Here is a 14,431-nt window from a genome sequence, read left to right as displayed (position 1 = left end):
GTCTCTGAAGTCAGCAATAAAGGCATCTGCAGGGCACAGGACGTGTCAATGAAACAGAATGATGGTTATCACTATTTTATGTCCAGCTGGTGTACAGAGCAGCAGGAAGGAAGCAGAAGTCAATCTTTACTTCAGTTCCTGATACACCTGATCTCACAAGAGCCAAGAGAGGGCAGAAGCTTCAGAGTCAGGTAACATTCGTACATGAAGATTCAGAAACCTCCCGGGCTGGCACCGCGGGGAGTGTTTGTTTGTGTGTAGAGGGGTGGTTCTGTGTTCCTGACCACTCCTGTCAGTAGCAGACCCTCATACTTGGTGGTCCTGATGAAGCCTCATGCCCTTTAACTTCAAGAAGCTGTTTTCTCTGGGGGCAGTTGTCACTATGGTTAGGTTTCACATGAGCAGGTAATGCCATGCCATCTTTTCTAAGTTCTATACAATTTTAATTATTGGATGAGTGGTCCGTGGACTCCAGGTGCTGAAAATAAAATTTAAAAATTCGTTCCATAGAACCTATCTTTTGTCCAGAGACAAATGAGACCACATTTCATGCATTCAGGCAAAAAAGGGGGAAAATACGTTGAGGAATCTATCAGGATCTTCTCATTCTTCTGTTGGCATTTTATCACACGTGTTTAAACTGTACTCAGCAATAAGAATATTAGATACTAGAGTGTGTACCTGTGTTTCTTAACATGAGACAGAGAAAGAAATAAACAGAAACATATGTAACAAACAAAAGGGCAAAAACAGGTAGATACTGCCCTTCCATTTTAGGGTTAGAAATGAGTAAAGAGGACTGAATACTAAGTATGGTGTTTTATCTCTATAACATCTGATCCCTATTCTTATAATTTAGTATCTGTATGTTGAACTCGCCACCAAAGAAAGACCCCATCATCACGCTGGAAACCAGACCACAGCCCTGAAGCACGCCAGACACGTGAAGGACATGGTCAGCGAGGTAAGTTGGGAATTCAGCACTGAGGCACCGGGCAAAGAAAACAAATCCTTCATTCAAACCTCTACCTGCTGCCTCTGATCAGAGAGCTCCTTTCTAGAAGTTGCGCTCAGCAGTATCAAGACACAGAAGGCAGAGCTTTTCTCTTAACGAGCATTATCCATTGTGTCCCTAGGATGGATCTGTGACATGGTTGTGAATTGGGAAGGATGAACACTCCTGAGCTTAAGTTTCTCTCTCTTCCATCTTCATTTCTTAGAACAAGTACAAGATTCAGTATGAAAAGATGAAGGACAAGTACACTCCGGTTCCAGACACGCCAATCCTCATCAGAGCCAAGAGGGCTTACTGGAACGCCAGTGATGTATGCATCTCTCCCTTCTTCCTTCTGCTGTGAGGGGGCAGCCGAGGTGGTGGTACCTAAGAAGCATGAGATCAGGAAAAAAATGAAAACACAAAAGCCAAACGGGCACAAACAATACCCATTTGGCAAAGTCGCTGAGAATAATGCTGGGAGATCCTGAGAACCTACGGCTTTTCTCGTTACTCTTCTGAGCAAAAATATGACCCTTCTGATTCTTTGGTAGCATTTCCTAGGGATACTTAATGACTAGTTGTTACTTATCCATAAAATGCTGCCCTGGGAGCCAGCCAAACACAGTTTAAAATCCAGATGCTGTGATTTGCCTGGTGTACGACTCTATATAATTTACCTATTTTTTCTGAGACTCTTTTCTTGTATTTGGAATAAGGATAAGAATTGTGATAATTAAATTAGACTAAATTTCAGGATAACGGTACACATTTTTAAAACAGTACTAGTCTCTTAGTTGACATTCAGAAAATATTTGTTCCTCTCTTGATTGCTAACTCATGTGAATGATACATTAGTTAGAATTAGGAGGGACAGATTTTAATCTCCCATGCCATATGATCAAGGATAAGAGTGCCTTTCAATGGTAATGAGATTTTCTGTTAATGAAGATATGAAATAAATCAACCCCGGGTAGATGGCTGGTCCTTACCAGTTTTGTGTCCCAGAATCCAACTGTGAATTCATTGCACCTGTTCAGGTAACAGGTAACAACCCCATCACCCTCAACTTAGCAACATAACTCTAGGATTTCAAGGCATCTTAGCTAGTTACAGTGATCCCTAAACTGAAATGTGAAAAGGTACAGCGAATTGGAACAATATCTCAGTTCTATAATTTTGTCATAAATTTTCGTTTGCAGCTAAAAGGAGTCTGCTAGTTGGAAAAAGGCCACGTCAGTTTGTTTAATATATAAGCTGAGAAAATTATAAAGTGTGAAAGTGTTGGTCACTCAGTTGTGTCCAACTCTTTGTGACACCATGGACTGCAGCCTGCCAGTCTTCTCTGTCCAGGGAATTCTCCAGGCAAGAATACTGGAGTGGGTAGCCTTTCCCTTCTCCAAGGGATCTTCCTGACCCAGGGATCCAACCCTAGATCTCCCTCATTGTGGGCAGATTTTCACTGTCTGAGCCACCAAAGAAAATCATATGCTAACATCAAAATCAATTTGCTTGGATATTTTTTGTCTCCTTGTGACATCACCATCTTTATCACTTCAAGGTTACTGTTGAATATTAATTTGAACCAAACTTACTCTGCATCACCACTTCTCAGAGATGTCCACACAGTGAAATTGGCCCCTGGAGCTCATTTTACACCAGTGTAACAAGGGTGGTATCTCACATTAAGTTCAGCCTATCTACCATGGCTATCCCCACAAGTAGAGCAAAATGATCTTAAGAGATTACCCATCTGAAAAACAAAGGAATCCTTCAATATGTGTTTGCTCAGTACCCAGAAAGGATTTGTTTGAGGTTGTGCTGAGAGAAGTATTCATTTAGTGCAAATGAGATGACTCTTCTGTGATATTCCTAGGCTAAAGTCAGAGCTATATCTTTTGAAATATCACAAAGATAGAGATTATTCTGAAATCAAGTTTCAGGATTGCTCCATGGAGAAGACATTTTAATACAGGAGTTAAAACTAAATCTTTCTTCTTTTTCCATGTACATTAGTAGGTCTTGGGCTCAACAAAGTTATGCTTTTTTTTCCCTTCTCCTCCCAAATGAGCTTTTGGTTTGCTCATTTTACATTTAAATAAACTTTTAAAGGACTTGTAGATTCATAGAAAAGCTATAGCAATAGTATAGTACAGAGTTCTCACATAGCCTACACCCAGAGCCCTATTGTTAACAGCCTACATTACCATGGGACATATGTCACAAGCCAATATTGATACACTATTTTTAAGTAAACTCCATACTTTATGCAAGTTTCATTAGTTTTCTCCTAAAGTCCTTTTCCAGGATGTGAGAGAGCTTTTTGATCTCTCCCAAATTTATTCAAGAGAAAAATAAGAAATAAGACAAGAGAATTCAAGGTTAAAAGAGCTAAATTATATAATGTGGTCGTTTTTCACAATCCATGTGCTTTTTCTCATTCCAGCTACGCTATAAAGAAACATTTCAAAAGACCAAAGGGAAATACCACACTGTGAAGGATGCTCTCGACATCGTTTACCATCGCACAGTCACAGACCACGTCAGCAAAGTACGTCCCTACTTATTTCTGCTTGTGTTGGACTCAGTAACCCACCATCATTTTTTAAAGTATCCTCCCTTTCCTAAAACTCTCTGAAAACAAGTAGATTTTTTTACGTTAACTTTGGATAAGACGTTAAAACTGTCTTTGTGGTTTTATAGATAAAATACAAGGAGAACTACATGAGCCAGCTGGGAATCTGGAGGTCCATTCCTGATCGCCCTGAGCATTTCCACCATCGGGCAGTCACTGATGCAGTTAGTGATGTGAGTTGTGAAATCTATTTTTACACATAAATTCATATGCCCACATGACTTATGAAATCAAAAACTGTATAACAACTGATTTAAACTTGACTAACTTTTAGCTCCTGTGTATGGATGTTTAAGTCCTAACACTCATTGCTGAATAAGTGAGCTTCAACTTGAGAGACAGAAAAATGTATTCAAATGTGTCAGCCTAATTTTTCTTCTAAATGTGTTACATCATATTACATGTCTGGAAGTGATATATTTCATCTAAACAATAACCTGTTTTTGATCTACTACTTCACGAAGCAATTAAGACACATAACAATGCTCATTTAGGAAGAAGTTTTAGTTCTTTATATGAAAATACAGCTGCCAGCTTAATGATATACTCTCTAGAAAAGTATGCCTGTTACATTTGAATTGCTTTAATTGGTATTAAAATGAAAATTCCCAAATGCAGTACAATATACCATAAAGTGGGCAAAAATCAGTATTAATGGAAACGCCTCTTAAATAATTATTTCAGTACTTTATCATTCCATATACCTCACAGTCAGAGCTTCTATTTGTTCTACTTTCGTTGATCCTAACCTGCTATTTGGAGGTAGGTTCTTAAAACTCTTTGATGTTCTTCTCCCAGGTGAAATATAAACAAGATTTGACCTGGCTTAAAGGCATTGGTTGCTATGCCTATGATACTCCCGACTTTACTCTGGCTGAAAAGAACAAGACTCTCTACAGCAAGGTATGTATTTACTCAGGGATAATGGCCACATCCATGCAGTGTACTCCACTGCCCCCAGAGAGCACTAGAACTGAGGAAACAGCTTCTCGTATTTCCATCTCTGTCCTTGCTTCTACACCCTAAAGTAGGAACATACTGCATTATTCACTCTACTCAGGAATATTTTAGTACTGACCTCACTGACAACAGTAATCATTTATTTGTATCATTCCTTGGAATTTGATAAAAGGCCATCTCAGTACAACTCCTCATGGCTTTTCCAGAATTGCCTTCCTAGTAATATGTCTCTGGATGATTTGATACGGCAGCAGATATAAAGTGAGATTATTTTAATTCACAAACATGTGACTTGAAGCAAATAACTTTTTTATGGCCTCATTTTCCTACTTACAAAATAAAGCAGTCAGATTGGTTTCCTTTGAGTTCTAAAATAGAAGTCAGCAAATTTCTCTGAAAGGTGCCAGAGAGTAAATAGTTTAGATTTTGTGGACCATGTTCATTCTGTCACATATTCTTTGTTACAATCCCTAAAGATTATTTAAAAAAATTGTCTAGTTCATGGGCTATTTAAAAACAGGTAGTGGTCTAGATGCTAGCATATTCTTACTCTAAAATATTATAATTATCTGATTAATTCCTGGAAAACTAATTAAAGGGTTAAAAACTGCCTTCACGTACACATGGAAATACCTTCAAAGTAAAATAATTATCACTATAAATATTGAAACAAAGAAGAAACTGATTTGAATTTTTACCCAATATGGGAATAGATCCATTTGACGTCTATTCAATGAAAGTATGTATTTGGGGGCTAGTTTTCAAGGCATTGGGGTGGTATGCCCTTCATTGCTTTGGGAAATAGAGTACATTCAATAATTACTTGTTAACTCTATGAATGAATTAATCACACATGTCTCACTCTTAAGATAATCACAACCTGCTATCAAGTAACCATGTTTCTGTTTTATCTAGTATAAGTATAAAGAGGTATTTGAAAGGACAAAGTCAAATTTCAAGTATGTTGCTGATTGTCCAATCAATAGGCATTTCAAGTTTGCAACTCAACTGATGAATGAGGTACGTATGACCTGATCCAGTTTAACCTATTAACTTACCTTAGTACTCTATAAGTGACATTTGATTAAAACTCAACACATAAAATGGACAGGAAAGCCTTTGAGTCTTTGGGAAGACACTTATGATATCCCTGTTTTATGGGCTCTGCCAAAAGCAGGAATAAGAACAAATGAAGGGCCTGTGCAGAGTGGAGTGAGGGCCCACAGCCAGCGTGGCCTCTGCCGACACTGGCATGGGGCAGCACAGCCCTTTGGGTGCTTCTCAGCTGAACTCCCTTCAGCAGGATTCTGTATAGAGTTGGGAGACCCATAAGTTCAAAGTTAATTTAGTATCCCTTACCAAGGCCCAGAAATGGCAGCCGTAATCGTGTAGTTGTGATTCACACATTCAAATATATTGCCATAGTTACTCACACATTGCACAGAAGTGTCCATTTGCATTCAAGATATTCCTCTGTCTTCTACCCAGTTTTTTGTGGAACTGGCTTTGCAATAGTTTAAGTTAAATTTAGCTTAAAATGATGAAATAAGCAAGCTATGAATTAACATGTTTGGATGGTTTTACATTTAATTTCCTGTCTTTGTATTTTCTACAGATTTACATAAATTCAAAAACATTAGAAAATTAGTAAAATGAATCTAAAAAATGAAAATATAGCCAATGGTATATTTATTTCAATGTGTTTCATTTTTTGTTTTTTAAATTTGCTTTATTTGCAGTAGATTTCCAGGTGGGATGACTCTGAAGAATTACTGTCAGTAACTTCTTAGGAAGACAGTCTTGATATATTTTGTTTCTATTTTTCTAACTCATGAAGTATTTCCAGGTCTCTTTTATAATAAGATAAATTAACTAGCATTAGAATGTGTCCATGAATATGCTTTTGGTTTTACCAGCATTTAGTAGTAAGCCTATAGCTTGTCAGTGCCTTATAAATACAATATAGGATGTCATAAAACCAACATTGCTAATGACATCATATATAAAGATGGGACATTTTAGGCACGAGGTGCTTCCACTTGGGTGTCATAATTGATCTAGCCCAAGCCCCAGCCTTCTCCAGGTGATCTTCCTTTGTTTAACTCTCTCTGCCTTCCTGTTTTCATTACCCTGGATGCTTTGGGAGCCTACCTCTAGAAAGGACATGTTTCTGGCTCTCTGAAGTGTTTATCTTGGGACATTTCTATACAGCCTTGAAATTGTACTCTTGCTATAATTTGATATGATGTTTGAGCAGAAAAAATACAGAGCTGATTATGAGCAGCGGAAAGATAAATACCACCTGGTAGTCGATGAGCCTAGACATCTGCTGGCTAAGATCGCAGGCGACCAGATCAGTCAGGTACTGTGATGGGGCCGCCCGGATGGCCAAGCAGGACTGCGCTCCAGTTTCTCATGAGATGTCGTCCCGTCTGCTGCAAGGATGTCATAGGTTCTGCCTATGATATTGGGATGTTCTGTTCCAGAGTATCTGTCTAGCCACCCAAAGAGCCCACGAGCTCTTTGAGTGTGCCAGTCTATGCTCTGTGTCCTCACGTGTGCTGTGGTGAAGAGGCGATGCACAGCTGGGTCCTTCCACCCTTCATCCTTCTGGAGGGCCTGTGTGTCAACTGCAGGTCCAAAGTGCAAATTAAGGTGCAAATGCAGAAACAAACAAATTAATGGCAAGAGGACAGAACCCCTTACTGTATTTTTCTACTCCAATGATATCATCTTTTCTGAGGCAATTTTGGTGGGTCTAGCTCTGTTATTGCCCATTCACAAAGGCTATGGTGGCCAGCTGCAAATTCACAGTCAGCCTGCTTGGCATTATAATGCATTTGGTGTCTTCACCCACACATACACGTGAGAACACAAAGTGTGTATGCCTACATCTCTTCACTCAGAGGTGATCGGGATATAGAGCTGTCTTCTTTTCTGTCTTCATAAGTCTCTTTTGTGCTTCACTGCTTTTTGCATGAACAGAGAAAATATAAATCTAGTGCCAAGATGCTTCTGAAACAAGGATGCAATGAAATCCTGCGTCCAGATATGTTGACTGCCCTCTACAACACATACATGTGGAGCCAGGTAATGTCTGATGAGATGAGAAGAAGAGACTGAGAAGCCTTGGGGGCATTCATCTCTAAGCTTTCCCTGGTTCCCTGCCCCTGCCCCTGCCCAAGCTGGTTTCACACGACAAAGCTGCATAAACGTTCACTCCCTGCCAATTACCTCTGGGTGTGGCTGAGTGCCGTGCCGCAGCGGCCGGCCAGCATCTCTGCGTCTTCCAACACCTTTGGAACTCCTAGTAAGACAGGGTTTTTCAAACTGCCAAAGTTTTCCAAATTGGTATGACGTTAGTTTGTTTTTCCCTGTTTGCCCCAAAGAAATAGATTTATTAGAGATAAGGATCTTAGTTAAATTTGACAGTATTTAAAAGGTCTGAGTATGTAAAATTTTCATCCAGTGTGTACATTGCTCTCTGATGACTACTCTGTACCATTTTGGAGAGATGAGGATGATGGTGCAGCTCTTTGAATATTGGACATATTCATAGCCCTTCTTGTGTTGCTGTATTCGTTAGGTTATTTCAGCACATCTGTCCTCACGCACATATGTTAACAATACTACTGATCACCTTGCCTTCCTACAAGGTCATCTGAAGCACACTCCACCACATTTCCATCATATGTTGAAAGGTAAATTTGAAGTTGCAAAAAACAGTGGTCATTGCCTAACTACCAGATACAATGTTAATAAAATGCCATTGTTTCCACACCCCAAAAAAGTTTTTAATCAATCTTTTGTATTAGCAACTTGTTTTATCACTTTAGTATGACATCAGACCCACACATGAAATGAGGATGCCTTCCTATGGAGACATACTATTGGCCTGAACTTTTCTCTTCATCTTGATATGATCATCGGATAGTTGTGCATGGAATTTTGCTACGTTCTTTGTGTCTGCTTGAAACTGCTTATGTGCATGAAAAAAAAAATCATGACTTGAAAGTTTCAAAAGTGAATGTCTTTTAAAATAATTGCTTTGAACTGTTTGTATTCATTTTTTTCATGTTACATCTTTGATATGAAAATATAGCTTAAGAAAATACATATTTCATGCAGCTTACTGTGAGTGAATCATTACTTGTCAGAGTCCAGAGAGTATGGGTCTAGGCCTGGCTCTGAGATTTCACTCTACACATGCCCTTAGCGTATATTCTTAACCTCTCTGGGGCTCAGTTTCCACATGGATAAAATATCTGGAAACTATCATTTTATTCTTATTGTTATTTTCTCACTCTATTACCCAATTGCTATCAAAAAGATTTAATATGAAAGCATGGCATCATTCCCCATATCTATGGCTTATATAATAATCCTGTTGTTTTCCATGGGACTGTCTCAAAAGGAAAGCTAGAGTCCCTGAAGGCCCTCTCCTACTTCAAGTTAACTTGTTCTTCTCCTCTACAATTTAGATCAAGTACAGAAAGAATTATGAAAAAACAAAGGACAAGTTTACCTCAATCGTGGATACTCCAGAACACCTACGTACTACAAAAGTCAACAAACAAATCAGTGATGTAAGTACAGGGAGCTCTGAGTGGTTTCTTGACCTTGGGGGTATTTGCAAATGTGGAAGGGCATTTTAGATGGTTATCTGTTTGGAAGATTCTACTGCCATTTAGTGGGAGGGAGGTAGGGACACTGAATGTCCTACTCTGCTCAGGACTCTTCTTTTAGAGTAAAGAATCATCCCAGCCAAATTAGCAGACACCACATTGTAGAGGCACGGGAGCGTTTGCAGAAAGCATGAAAACCTGATGAGTTTATGGGACTCTCTCTCCTTTGTATATACTCAATGACAATAGCAACCATGTTCCCTTTATATTTTCACATATATTCCAAGATAAATTGAGATGCATAAAGTTGGCTCTTTCTGCCTTGACATCTCTTTCAGATACTGTATAAGTTGGAATACAACAAAGCGAAACCCAGAGGCTACACCACAATTCACGACACGCCCATGTTGCTGCATGTCCGGAAGGTCAAAGATGAAGTCAGTGATGTAAGTACTGGGGTGGCTTTGCAGCCCCTCTCACCTTGGCCTCTTTCTAGTGTGATTTAACAAACCCAGGACCAATTATCTATACCTGTGTAACAATCAATCTAAATTGTAGCAGTTTGAGACAGCAGTCATCCTTTTTGGCTCAGCATTCTGTGAGCAGACTGGGCATAGCTGAGTCAATGCTCTATTACGTGTGCTAGCAGACAGCTGCAGCCCAGGAGAGCTGCAACAACCACGAATTGTTTGCTCCCAGCGCTGGCGCCTGATCACGGCTTGGCTGGGCACTCAGCTACTCAGGGCACTCAGGTACAGACAGGAACCTCTATACGTGGCCTTTGTGGTTTGGTTGTCTCACAGCGTGGTGGACGTGTCCTAAGAGGCTGGGGTAGAAGACCCAGACCCATTAAGGGCTACTTCTAGAACTGACACAGAGTCACTGTTGCATTATGTTGCTGGGCACAGTATGCACACCTAGATTCAAGGGGTGAAGAGACATAGGCCTCCTCTGGGTGAACAAATGGGAAGGTCACATTGCAGAAAAGCATGTAGCGGAGGAGGATATTGTTGAGACCATTTGAAAAATGCAGTGGGCCATAAACTCTATTAATAAATCCTCTATAAGCTTCATCTCAGCTAAGAGGAACAAGGTAGCCATTAAATCTTAATACTCTGAGTAGAAATTGTATCCATATGTTTTGATATACATAGCTAGATTCTGTGGTGGAAAACTCATCATTTTGGTGGTGGTTGTTCAGTCACTGAGTTGTGTCCAATTCTTTGCTGGACTGCAGCATGCCAGGCTTCCCTATGCTTCACTGTCTCATGGAGTTTGCCCAAATTCATGTCCAGTGAGTTGGTGATGCCGTCCAACTATGTCATCCTCTGTCCCCCCCTTTTCCTCCTGCCATCAATCTCCCAGCATCGGGGTCTTTTCCAGTGAGTCAGCTCTTCATATCAGGTGGCCAAAGTATTGGAGCTTCAGCTTTAGCATCAGTCCTTCCAATGAAAATTCAGGGTTGATTTCCTTTAGGATTGACTGGTTTGATCTCCTTGCATTTTGGGTAACAAATAGATTAATATTTTAAAGAACTCCATGGCTTTATGGGCATCATAAAGAATACTAAAAGCAACTGTGGAATCCCTACCCCAAAGCCTTGACTGAGGCTGGTGCTCAGGAGTTCTTTGGTAGATAAACAAATGGGTTCACACTATTGACTCTGAGTTGCCTAGAAAAATGTTAAATATATCCGTGCACTGTTTATGAAGGCAGAAATGTATAAATCATTGAAAATTATTTATTATATTTTTCGTATAAAATAAGTTTTGGCACTTCAAACATGAGCATCGGGTATTCATAAACATCTATAAGTTAGATCCCTTATGTGGAGCAGCCCATTCTCTCTCACTGGAAAAAAAAAAAAATGAAGCAATTCTGCATCCATTTCCTTAAGCTTTCTGGTTATAACAATAACCCGAACTGATGAAAAATATGGATGTCCAGGCCTGAACCCTAAAGCTATTGATTTGCTACATTTATGAAAAAGTACAGAAAACTGTGATTCACATGATCAGGCAAATTTAGTAAGTGCTACTGTGGCTTCTTTTGGACAGTTTTTATTTCAGATTTAACCATGTTAAGACCTAAGATCCTTCTGCAATAATTAGTGAGAAGGCCGAGATGAGGCCCCAGGGCCCTGAAATTTAAAAGGAGCAAAAATGGGTGACGCTAGAAATTCCAGGCTCAAGGTGAAAAAATGACCAGCTGGGCTCACAGAGGCTAAGCCTTCCCTGTCTCTCCCCCTCCCACTGAAACTCACTAGGGGTGGCTCTAGCAATGGCAACAGTGATGACAGCATTCACCCATCAGTACGTTGATTCATCAAATATTTATTTGGTTCCTTGGGGGTTTCCCAGGTGGCACTAGTGGTAAAGAATCTGCCTGCCCGTGCAGAAGATGCAGATTACACCCCTAGGTCAGGAGGATCCCTTGGAGGAGGAAATGGCAGCCCACTCCAGTATTTTTGCCTAGCAGATTCCATAGACAGAGGAGCCTGGCAGGCTACAGTCCATGAGATTGCAAGGAGTCAGACATGACTGAGTGACTGACCACATATGTTGTTTGTTAAGTGCTTGCTGCTAGGAATGAAATAATGAATGATGCACAACTTTGCCCGCAAAGGATTCAGCTCAATAGAAAGAATAGATAAATAATTACAACATAACATGATAACAGCTACAACTTACAGGGGTGTGGAAGGAGGACAAGCCTGATCCCATTCGGGTGAGCCACTGGGGGAAGTCTTGTCTTCCATCAATGGTTTTTAAGATGTTCTAAACTCTGGAGTTTCTGATTTGGGGAAGGGAAAACACATAGACTGCTATCCGGCTGTTCTTTTCAGCACAAGCTCAGAGGACATAAATTCTATGGTAACTCAGTGAACAGATGCAGTGTGTCCTGAGGGGCAGACGCTAAGATCTGAGACAGGATAAGTGCACGTCTACTAGATGCGATGGCTGCATCATTTCTTCACAACAGATGTATTCAGTCTTAAGAAGTGTTGTGTACTATAGTTACAGTTTTAATTTTTTTTTTAAGACACTTGTGGGCTGCTTTAAAAAATTCACCTGTGTTTCCTCCTGCAGCTGAAATACAAAGAAGTTTACCAGAGAACTAAGTCCAACTGTACCATTGAGCCAGATGCTGTTCATATCAAAGCAGCCAAGGATGCCTACAAAGTCAACACCAATGTAAGTCCCCAAACCTAACAGGGGTTCATCAGCTTCTGCAGGACACATGGCCTCTTTGGGCATCACTTCAGGCAGTTGTGTTCTAGTGACTCCAGATCAAGGGCTGGGCCCTGGAGCATGAGTGATAACGCTGACCTCTAAATGGTTCTCACCAGGGAAAGGTGGGAAAAAACAAGGGTGGCCCATGGATATTGTACCCACTCAGCCGCTGTGTCAGGAGACTGAGAAATGGAAGTTTAATTCTGAAATGAAGGCTACATTTTTGAAAGTGTCTCCAGTCTTTTTGTTCTTCTCCTGCCTCAAACTCTGGAGCCTCCTTCTTCTGAAAAAAGAGAACTCTTGAGCTGCTTGATGCTGTCAGGACTTGACCTAGACCTTCCTCCTGCTCACATCTCTCTGTGCCGATTCTTCTTTGTGTATGATGGGGCATCTTAAAGCCTCAACCACAGGGACTTTTTTGTGCATTTAGATAAGTATTGACTTCTTAAAAATATATGTGGTTATATAATGAAAGGTTATAAAATCCAAGCTGTGACCACTAGTGCCACAGAGAATTGTATTTATTAGGGCAAACAAACTGAAATGCCTTTAGGGGCTGACAGGGAGCTTACAGGTGTCCTGAGAATGGACCGAGAGATAAGTAGCAGCATAGATTTGGGACAAAGCAAATGCAGTAAAATGTACATTGTAGAATCTAGGTGCTGGGTATATGGATATTCTCTGTAAGATTCATGCAACTTTTTTTTTTTGCAACTCTTCATATGCTTGAACATTTTCACAATGGAAAAAATTTGATCAAAATTAATACATGAAAGCATGTGTATCTTATTGTACACAAATGATGCCTTGACCAAGAAAAAGGAGAGACAAAAAGAGTGAAGAAACGTGGCTGGTCGTGAGGGCAAGGGCACTCAAATGAAACTACATACATTCTCTTCCTCAGATTCAGCCTGAGGTGGCCAGTTCTCCAGCTCAAATGCAAGCCTAGCAAGTACACATGCCCTCTGAAGCCAGGCTGCCTGGGTTTGAACACCAGCTCCACTGCTCACTAGCTGTCTCACCTGGACAGCTTGCTTAGGCCCTCTAGACAGTTCCTCAGCTGCTGATTTCATGAAGTTGTGATGAAGATTAAATGAGTTAATATTTATAAAGCACTTTGAGAAGTGCCTGGCAGAAAATAAAAAGTATTTAATAATTTTTTTAAAGTTGTCTGAATTTAGTTAGAAGCTAAAAGTACTTGACTCAAAATAATTAAACTGCCCTGGCAGAGTTAGTTTGAAAAATCATTTCATCTGGAACCTTTAAAAATTATTAGCTTCTATTTTGAGGCCAACGGGTCCCATAGGATGACAAAACTAGTTGCATAAATTGTATAGAAATTTTAATTGGGGCTCTCTTCTTGCATAAAGAACCATGATTTGTTAAAATGCAAGCTGAGTCCCTCTGTGCTGCGTGTGTGGTTGTGAATTCAGGCCACTTAATGAACTGACCTGTTTCTATCTTGTTAAAAACAGCTGGACTACAAGAAGAAGTATGAAGCCACCAAAGCCTACTGGAAATGGACCCCTGACCGCCCAGACTTCATCCAGGCTGCTAAGTCGACCCTGCAGCAGAGCGATGTGAGATAAGAGAGACAGAACTGCATGACGTACCCAGGGCAGAAACGTCCCTCATTATCCATAATTACCACTGTCACTCCCTAGCTCATTTGAGATCCAAGAAGGACAGGAGGGTTGTGAAGTGTGAAAGGCAAGCTCAGGAAGTAGACCTGGCCACACAGCTTGGTCTCACATGGCTGAGCCCAAACACTAATGGCTCTTGAGGGAGGCAGGGGAGGACCAGGAAAGCTTTGTCCTGGCCTTGGGGCTGGCGAGGAGGAGCCCAGCTTGCAGTGGACCCAGCCGGGAAACCCTTGCCCCCATCCTGGCAGCAAATCCTCATAGTGCCCTCAAGAAGAAGACTCCCTAGAAATTTAACCAGATACCATCTTGCTCCTGTGCCTGGCACCGTTTTCCAGCTTCCT

The 14,431-nt window shown here is 40.6% G+C and overlaps 1 protein-coding gene across 45 annotated transcripts in view; it reads left to right on the top strand.

Moving 5' to 3' along the window:
- The window catches only part of NEB (nebulin), a 220,940-nt gene that overhangs the window by 169,287 nt on the left and 37,222 nt on the right, over positions 1-14,431 (top strand). For 29 of the 45 annotated variants that reach the window (XM_086353306.1, XM_086353298.1, XM_086353272.1 and 26 more), the window contains exons 128-139: positions 87-191; positions 860-964; positions 1,221-1,325; positions 3,441-3,545; positions 3,698-3,802; positions 4,428-4,532; positions 5,505-5,609; positions 7,575-7,679; positions 9,071-9,175; positions 9,553-9,660; positions 12,304-12,408; positions 13,923-14,027. In XM_086353306.1, the coding sequence (XP_086209432.1) occupies positions 87-191; positions 860-964; positions 1,221-1,325; positions 3,441-3,545; positions 3,698-3,802; positions 4,428-4,532; positions 5,505-5,609; positions 7,575-7,679; positions 9,071-9,175; positions 9,553-9,660; positions 12,304-12,408; positions 13,923-14,027 (1,263 nt within the window). Of the gene's footprint in view, positions 1-86; positions 192-859; positions 965-1,220; positions 1,326-3,440; positions 3,546-3,697; positions 3,803-4,427; positions 4,533-5,504; positions 5,610-6,846; positions 6,952-7,574; positions 7,680-9,070; positions 9,176-9,552; positions 9,661-12,303; positions 12,409-13,922; positions 14,028-14,431 lie in introns of all 45 variants that reach the window. The other 16 variants (XM_086353252.1, XM_086353047.1, XM_086352993.1 and 13 more) reach the window with 1 other exon arrangement.

Source organism: Bos grunniens, chromosome 2, assembly GCF_055505025.1.
Source record: "Bos grunniens cultivar Pamir isolate PY7600 chromosome 2, Bosgru_T2T1.0, whole genome shotgun sequence".
NCBI lineage: Eukaryota > Metazoa > Chordata > Mammalia > Artiodactyla > Bovidae > Bos > Bos grunniens.
This window is presented reverse-complemented; position numbering and strand designations above follow the sequence as displayed.